The 8912-nt window shown below is 51.4% G+C and overlaps 1 protein-coding gene across 2 annotated transcripts; it reads right to left on the reverse strand.

Moving 5' to 3' along the window:
• Nucleotides 1-224: 224 nt before the first annotated feature.
• Nucleotides 225-5289, reverse strand: EOMES (eomesodermin). Of its 2 annotated transcripts, none has more exons than XM_021678827.1 (6): nucleotides 4403-5289; nucleotides 3254-3408; nucleotides 2485-2606; nucleotides 1886-2044; nucleotides 1735-1796; nucleotides 225-906 (listed from the first exon to the last, which is right to left on the reverse strand). In XM_021678827.1, exons 1-6 carry the CDS (start codon nucleotides 5287-5289, stop codon nucleotides 225-227), a joined length of 2067 nt encoding a protein of 688 aa, XP_021534502.1. The 2 variants fall into 2 exon arrangements, with proteins under 2 accessions (XP_021534502.1, XP_021534501.1); XM_021678826.1 differs by having other exon boundaries at nucleotides 225-963.
• Nucleotides 5290-8912: the final 3623 nt, after the last annotated feature.

Genomic DNA, 8912 nt, shown 5'->3' on the forward strand with positions numbered 1-8912 from the left:
TTCATTAATTTTATTTAAAAAACAAAAAAATGCGAGGCTTGTTTCAGTTACCTGCAGCAATTAAAAAGCTTTGGCACCTTCTTTTAGAGGATTGCACAAAACGGGATGCATCAAGGTGAAATGCAAATGTCTTTTTGGCAAACCTAGGCAAAGAAGACAACAAAAAACACCACCAAGTCCATCTGCAAAAAGTTAGCTCATTTTGACGTAGTTAAAATAACTCTTTAGGGAGTTGGGTAAAAAGCATAATACCCCCCCATGCCTTTTGAGGTGTCTTTACTGTACTCTTCAGCGTTAATGTCCTCACACTTTATGGAGGGAGAATTTTCATTACTAGAGGTGCTGGGAGACAGCCGCCGTCGCTTACAAGCACTGGTGTATACCCCCGAATCGTTGGAATCCAAAGACTTGATGGAAGGGGGGGTCTCTATCCAAGAAGAGCTGATTTCTTCTTTGACTTTCTCCTTGGAGAGCTGATCCTCAGAGAACACAGTGGGGCTTGTTCTGGAGGTCCATGGGAGTCCAGCAGCCATCTTCCTCTGGTAAGAGCCTCGACCTCCCCACCCTGCCATGGCAGGGAAGGTTGGGTCAGGGTAATAGCCCAGGGCGTGGGACGTCTGGAGGGGCAAGGATTTAATACCATATGGGAGCAAGGTGCTGGAAGTATATTCAGACTCATAGGAACCGATGTCTAGTTTGTTGGTCCCAGGTTGCTGGACAGGCGTGACAAGCCACCGCTGGGGAGGGTTGACCACCTCTTCGTTCTGTTGGGGTGAAAGGAGCCCATTGGTCTGTGGCACGGTTCTCTCGCCATTATAATATCGGGCTTGAGGTAAAGTGTTGACAAAGGGCTCCGGGAAGAAGGACTGAACGCCGTACCGACCTCCAGGGACAATCTGATGGGATCTAGGAGAATCCGTGGGAGATGGAGTTAACCTGTCATTTTCTGAAGCGGTGTACATGCTACAATATAAAGAGAAACACTTAAAAAAAAAACACCCTAATGTTGTTACCAAATAACCACCTCCCAGAAATCAAAAAGGCTCACATAGTGGGCTGTACTGGGAGCACTGGTCTGCTGGAGTGGAGGGATGGAGGTAGGAGATGCATTGGCCCATTTCAGCCCGACGCTTGGCTCATACGGGAAAAAGTTTCCTCCCAAGCACTAAGTATTTAAACTATAGAAAAATCCACCTTTGCAAGTCCTAGAACTTGAAGAACAGTGCCACTCTCCTTTGTCAATGTCAGGGAAGGAATGCTGACTGTGGTATTAGAAATCCCACATGTAAATGACCTTGTGGGGCTTTACTGTTTAATGTTGTGAAAATTACATCCTCTTAGTTTTAGGTTTTTCTTATGTAAAAAAAAAAATAATAATGATAATAAAAGAGAGGGAGTAATAATACCTATTCCTCAGAGGATAAAAAAGTTGGATCAAATGAAAAGGAAGGTATATAAATGCAGATTATGAAAATTTCAAATCTGCACTCAAATGTTAAAAAAAATAGCTCCTCATTTTTCAGCCCTTAACATTGCTTTAAAAATTAACAAACCCTTCCGTGAAAATTCTAAAGCAAGATTAGCCAAGGGGGGAAAAAATGCAAAAACAAAAGTAGCTGAAAATCCCAAACAAACGTGAAGAAGACTCGTCCTAGAATGTTCTCTGGGAAGTGTCTGGTTATGTATGTCCTGTTCAAAGGTGACCATGCAAATATGAATAAAAGCTGCACTTACGAATCATAGTTGTCTCTGAAGCCTTTTGCAAAGGGGTTATGATCAATCTTTAGTTGAGTTATCTAGAGAGGGGAGAAAAACAGTCAGTTGTTGAGTGCTTTATCACGCTGGACCTAGCTGTAGAGATTCTTGGGCCATTTGGGACACTCACATCGGTGTTTTGGTAGGCAGTCACCGCAATGAACTGCGTTTCAGAGAAGGTAAAGGTCTGAGTCTTTGAGGGCTCGTTCAGGTCCTCCACGCCATCCTCTGTCACCTCAACAATGTGCAGTCGGGGTTGGTACTTGTGTAAAGACTGCAACACTATCATCTGGAAATGGTACAGAAAAAGAGCTGCCAAATCCATAAAGTCTCTTAGAGGTAAATCTTGACAAACTACATGTTTTGGAATGGGACTCCTGCTTGTCGCCCACTGACAGTTACCTTTTTCTATAGCCATTTTTAAGATCTTCTCATTGCTGCTTTTGCAACTTAAAACCTAGCTGGCTGGCTATGCGTGTTTGACAAACACTCTTTCCTCTTAGTTACTAAGTCCCCCAAAGACTTTAGTATTTCTTCTCCTAATAGTCAACTCACTGTTGACTGAAGTCTAGTGAAAATGAAAGGTCAAAAGAAAAAAAAAAAAAAGGTTAGAACTAGGTGAGCAAACAGGTAAACAACTGCAGGTATTACAAATACAGCGAAGAGTATGGTAACTTGTTAGGAAAAGAAATCTATGGCCAGAAGCCACCCCGTCCTCTGTCACTCTACCTGGGTGTTGTTGTTATTTGCGCCTTTGTTATTGGTGAGTTTTAATTTCCCAAAGGAAATCTCCTGTCTCATCCAGTGGGAACCAGTATTAGGAGACTCTGGGTGAACATACATTTTGTTGCCTAAGAGAAAATGAAACAAAACACAAAACCCAAGCAGATAGGGCTGATTACACATGGACATAGGGGAGGGATGTCTGTTACATATAGATTCAAGAGCTAGTCTTCAGGCACAAGTCTCCCCAGAGCTCGCTCTCCACCGGGATTCCACTGACAGCCCTCCCAGGGCCCCGGTGCTTCCGGCCCTCCTTGAACAAGGCAGTCATCTTAATGCTACCTCAAAATACATAAAAGGAGCCACCAGGAGATGTCTCTTGAAGGTCAATTTGGGGCCTCCTAAAGCTGGTAGGGCAACATCTGATGGAAAGTGGTTGGGTTTTCGTGGGTGGACTCAACCTTGGGGAAGGCTTTCTCAAGTGAAGGCTGGAGTGTTGGGAGCCCTTTCCACCCAGGAGAATTTAGTAGGAATTGGTGGGGGAGGGTGGGGAAGAGTAGGGTCATGGTTACAGTACCAAAGTTTATATTCCTAGGCAAGAAATCTGACTTGGCAATTCTCTCCCTCTCTCCCCCATTCCAACAATCAACACCAAGAAACTCATACTAACACCTCTAGGCCCCAGATGAGGGGCAAGTGCTCGATTTAAATGTGAGTTTTCCGAGTCAGGAGTTCACTGCCCGCCCCTCCCTGCCTGGGCCTCCTCTCTCCTCACCCTGCATGTTATTGTCCGCTTTGCCGCAGGTCACCCACTTGCCCCCCTGGAATCGCCAGTGGTTGGGGTCCGCCAGCACCACCTCTACAAACACGTTGTAGTGGGCCGTGGGATTGAGTCCGTTTATGTTGAAGCTCAAGAAAGGAAACATGCGCCTGAATGAGGGAACAGAAGCAGGATAAGCGGTTTAAATCCGGATGCCTGAGAGCAGGCCCGCACCAGACCAGGTTTGCCGGCACCTGGCGTAGGTCAGAGTAGGACACTGAAAAGCCTACAGAAAGAACAGAATACTGGTCCACAAAGTGGCCCCTCACTCGCAAAATACTTGAGTTGTCAACTCTGGGAACATCTCTTTTCTGAAACAATTTGCCCCAAAGTAAGCATTTCCCCAATTGAGGTGCTACTGCACCCTCTCCCCACTCAAGTTCTTAATTTTTCTTCCAGGATGTGAAAAATCATTCGTTTTTCTACGTTTAAGTACCAGAGAATAACGTTCAGTTGTTCGTGTTAAAATTTTTAAATGGTACTCGTCAGGCTCAAAGTTCCCCTTGAGCGCCCCTCTCCCAGCACCCACCCCTCACATTTCCCATTCGTACCCACTGTTAGCAGTTGGATGGGTATCAGAACTTTCTCACGTCCCGAACCCCATCAGGTCTGGCTCCAGGGCCTGCCTAATCAACTACCCGCACCAGCCAACCCTCCGATGCCCATCTCCCCGAGGCGCCCCGTGGAGACTCTGGCGCCTAAAACTGCGGGAGCCCATCTCCTGCGCTCAGGAAGCCAACCTTTGCGCCTTTCCCCACCCGCAGCTCCTCGCGGGTATGCAGGGACCAGCTCGGTATGCCGAGCGGGCGGATCTAGTAAATCCAGCTTTGTGGACAATTCCCAATTTCCATTTCCGCCTCCTTCTCGCCAGTCCAGGTGAGGGTGACGGGGGGGGGGGGGCGGGGGGGTCAGCTGTAACATTAGCACCGTGCACAAACCGGTGCGCGGACCGGGAGGGACACCGGATTGGAGATGCTCGCGGAAAAACACTCTCCCAACAAATCGCGGAGCGAATGGGCACAGCTCCCTCACCCACGGCCTTCCCCAGGACCACACAGTCACTCAATTGTCATTCACCTCGGAGCCCCTCCGCGCTGCTCTCACCTGCCCTGTTTCGTAATGATCATCTCGGTTTGGTGGCGGTGGAATTTGAGCCACAGAGGCCGGTTGCACAGGTAGACGTGGGCACGAAAGCCGGAACCAGGAACCCCCAACGCCCCCAATCCTCCGCAGGACCCCGCAGCTGCCGCCCCAGGGTACGGCCCATAGAGCGGAGCCCCCTGGCTGTACTGATAGGCCCCCGGGCCGCCTGCCCCACCGCCGCCGCCCGCGCCCGCTCCGCTACTCGCGCCGGCTCCCGGGCCGAACTGTGCCCTCCCAGGTGGGCACACAGCCGCGGGGAAGCCGCCGGGGGGCAGCATGGAGCCGTAGGGGTAGCGCGCCCCGTTGGGAGCAGGGTACACGGATCCGTGGGGCGCTCCTGCCGCCGCCTGGTAGGGGAAGAGCGAGCAGGGCGCGGCCAGCTCGGAGCCCTGAGGCCCGGGGGACTGGAGGTAGTAGCGCTCCGAGCTCAGGCTGTCCATGGAGTAGCGCGCGGTGGCGGCGGCGGCGGCGGCGGCGGCGGCGGCGGCGGCGGCAGCGGCTGAGGGCAGCTCCTCCTCCCCGCAGGGGGAGCCCTTGCGGCCGTCCGGGGGCCCGGGCTTGGCCGCTGCCGCGGCGCTGGCGAAGGCGTCCCCGGCGTCGGCGTCACTGAGCATGGCCGCGGGGGCCCCCGCGCTGGCGGCCGTGGGTTCCCCGCTCCCACTTTCGCACGAGAGGCTGCCAGGGAACTTCTTGGGCGCTTTGTCTAAGTCCAGCCTCTGAGGCGAGGGGGCCGCGCCAGGGAGGTGGCCTGCGCTCCCGCTGCCTCCGCCTCGCGCACTCTCCAGCGGGTAGAAGTGCGTGCCGGGCAGGTTCACCGAGCTCACCAAGAGCTGCTCCCCTAACTGCATGCTTTGCAAAGCGCAGACGGCAGCTGGCTGCTTCCTCTCCTTCCGCGGCCTTAATATAAAGGCAGGATGGGGGAGCCAGCGCCCTCTTCCGAGGGGAAGGTAACTTCCCCTACCTCCGGTGCTGGGGCTACCCACCTGGCCGCACGCGGGCCGCTAAGGCGCGCACTCGCGCGCCGGGAACCCAGCGTCCTTTCCGCGAGGAAAGCTCACTGAGTTTGAAGGCAGGAGGTGGAAATTAACCGAAAAGCACTCTCCTTTTCCCTTCCCGTCCTTCTTGCCACTCTGCACCCCCGTCCTCCTCCACACTCACACCCAGGAAGAAGAGGATTTAGATCTCTGTCCCCATCCACCCACCAGCGCTAGCCTTTCTGCCCTTCTCGACTGCCCGAGTGTGGGTCAAGTTGACCACTTGGAAACTTGCAGGCTGTCATTGGCTGCTTTATATATGTGCGGCCAGGGAGGGGCTTCGCGGCCCCACAGCCCGGGGACTCTCCTATTGGCTGACGGAGGTGACACTAATTCAATTAGGCATTTACTAATTGGATCATGTCGACTGCGACTTTCTTTTCCTTTAGTCTATTTTTTTTTTTTTTTTTTTTTTGAGACTCTGTCCTACTGTGAGAATCAATTCTGGTGTCCGTATTTTGCTGGAGTTTAGGAGAACGGGGTTTGGGGTCTGCGTAGCGGGGTCCACTCCTGCCACAGAAGTCATCTCAGCACTCTGAGAGGAGGATGCGGGGGCGGGAGCAGGTTTTAGAGGCTGGCGCGAGAAAGGCTCTGCAAGCTGAAGTCTTGCAGAGAGGCACCGGTCCCTGAGGGTGGGGATCTGGGGAGACTCGGAGAGAGGCCGAGGCGAGGTCTCTTTCCTCATCGGGGGCTGTAGCTCCAGGCACACTTTCCTCCCGATGGTGGAAGGCTCCCAGGCCTTCAGCCTACAGGAACCCCATTTTGTTCGGTTCTACTCTTTTTCTCACTGGGAAGGGTTCGTGAAGAGGAAACCTTGCGCTCCGCGTTTGGGATTCCGGGGACAGCGAACGCACATTGCCATCCTTGAGGACCGGCTTATGAGTCAGAAGCCCTGGCGGGGTGGGGTACTGGGGACACCCTCACCCTCTTGCCAACACGCCTGCTTTCAGAAGGCAATCACTTTTACTCCCCACAACTGAAAATCCACCGCAGCTCCGTTTCCCTGAATCCCGGATTCCCTCCACCCCACACACCATCTTCAGTGGGGCCTGGCACCGAGAAACAAAGGTTCCCCAGCAGCAGTGCGGTTGAGATTCCCTGCGCCTCTCCTCTGCGGCGCAACACAGAAGGTAGAATAATTAGTGAAATAATCAGTTTGATACTGAATTAAGCCCTTTTGCCCCAGCTGCCTGTTTCTCCCTTGCGTTTCCGCAGACAGTAGAGTCAAGAGTGGTGCCGTCTTATTTTATTGTTTTATTACCGAAAAGGGTGAGGCATGTTTCACTGCGGATAGGGAGAAGCATGAATATTCGCTGTTAATAAGCAATTACAGACGCGGCTTGTAATCGCTCCGGGAGCGCATTTTCCGGCTGAGATGTTGGGACTCTGCTTCCCCAACCGAACACGATCACACGGGAAACTCTTAGCCCACAACAGATGAGGCGGCCGCAGGATTTCTTGAGCGCGCACACGCCAGTGTAGAATAGCTCGAAGCTTTCCAACCTAGGTTCAAACCACAGCAGCATAAACCAACAGCTGCACGTCTGGGTTAGAGAGCAAGACGGTTTCTTAATACACTCGGACGTTCCAGGGAATTTACCAGTTTTGGGGGGTGGTGAAAACCGGGGGCGTGAGAAGGTTTTCAGGTTCAGGACACAGCCAGTTGGGAGGGAGCACGTTAAGCGAGTGGGCCGGGGCGGTGGTCCCGCAGGTCCTGGGCAGAGCAGCCCGGGAGCAGATCCCTGGAAAGGTGGCCCAGAGCGCCCTCAGCCCAGCGCCCCTAGCATCTCGTCCTGCTAGTTGAGGTCGGGTTTGGCTTGGCTCCCTGCTCCGATCACCCCCACCGTCCACTCCCACCTCCCGGCTTTTGTTTTATTTTGACCGAGGGAAGTCGTGAAGAATTGAATTTTTCAAGTACTTTGTGCGTTTGCAGACTTCATGATTTTCAAAGTGGAGATTCCGTGAGGGGGACGCGAGAACAGGAAAGGAAGGGGCTGCGCGGTTTGGGCATCTTGGCGACGTAGCTCGGGTTTGGGGAACCTGGTTACGCCTCGCGGGCTCCTCCACGTTAGGCTTGACCTGAGCTGCGGGATGTGTGAGGCAAAAATAGGGGTGAGATGGAATCTCACATTATTTGGAGATAGGGTGGCTGGGGGTAGGTATCAGTTTTGCGCTTTATCACAGAGAGAAAGCGGGCCTCTGTGTCCCTTCAAATTGCTTTCGAGGCGGCCAGGGAAGCGCTGCGCGTGGCAAAGTGCCATGGCCGGCAACAGGCATCGTTCCGACCCACTCTGGCGCAAATAACGCGGGCCAGCTGTCCCCCGCGCCACATCAGAAAGGGTTGATTTTATTCCAGCCCCAGAGCAAGCTCTTGAAAGCGCGTGGGTTCATTCTGAGTGCTACCTAATTATTAAATATATACACCGTATGCGTGATCAAGATTAGTGTTGACTCTTGGGGCAGGAAATTGCAGTTTACATCTCTCCACCTCCCCAGTATATCCATTATTTTACCCAAACTTTAACACATTTTACAGATGGGGAAATAAAAAGGAATTCAAAGAGAATCAAAATTCGGGCTAGCACAAAACTACTCTGAGACCTGGCATTTTGGGAACATGGAAAACATATACATGATTTATAATACATTTATAAGTTACAAGTTCTTTTTTAACATAATGAAAAGCACTGTTTCAACTAAAGATGATTTTTTCCTGACACCATAGAGATAAAGAAATCTCACTGAATGGTTTTCCTGTATTGATTGACTAATTGCATTATTATTATTATTACACATGGAATATACTAGTCTAAATGCCTGGAGAGTTATAGATGAGCAATCTGTGATTTCCTACTTGGAATGGATTTTCTTTTGCTGGCTCCATTTTACTTATAGTCAGGGAAAGAGACATAAAAAATATTTTCATGTATCCCAGCCAAACTTTAAAACCCAAGCACTCTTCTCCAGAAATAGGAATAGGAAAGAAAGCTAAAGCACTGGCTTCAGTGAACATGTCAGGCAGCACCCTCCTTAGACTGGGTGGGCAAATAACAGCGCCTTCCAGCCTGTTTGCTGTTTGATTTCAATTACACCCCAAGCTTCATGAAATCCAAATGAGACATTTATTGAAAGGTGCCTGGTTTTATGTGGCTCAACTGACAGTGTATTGGAATACATTGAACAAAAACATCAACACCGGGGAGGAAACGTGGAGACCCCTTGGAACCCCAGACCCAAATGCCGGCTGGATTAACTCAAATCTTGCACCTTTCAGCCTGAGTTGGGGCAAGCAGGACCCTTTGAAGGCTACAAGGAAGCCAAGGCCAAGCCTGTGTGTGAGCCTATGGAAGATCTTATGCTCTACTGGTTCAAGCAATCATATCAGCTTCATGCCACCATCTCATCCTGAGAACACACAGTTATTGCCAACCTGGCCA

Source organism: Neomonachus schauinslandi, chromosome 1 (assembly GCF_002201575.2).
Source record: "Neomonachus schauinslandi chromosome 1, ASM220157v2, whole genome shotgun sequence".
Classification (NCBI taxonomy): domain Eukaryota; kingdom Metazoa; phylum Chordata; class Mammalia; order Carnivora; family Phocidae; genus Neomonachus; species Neomonachus schauinslandi.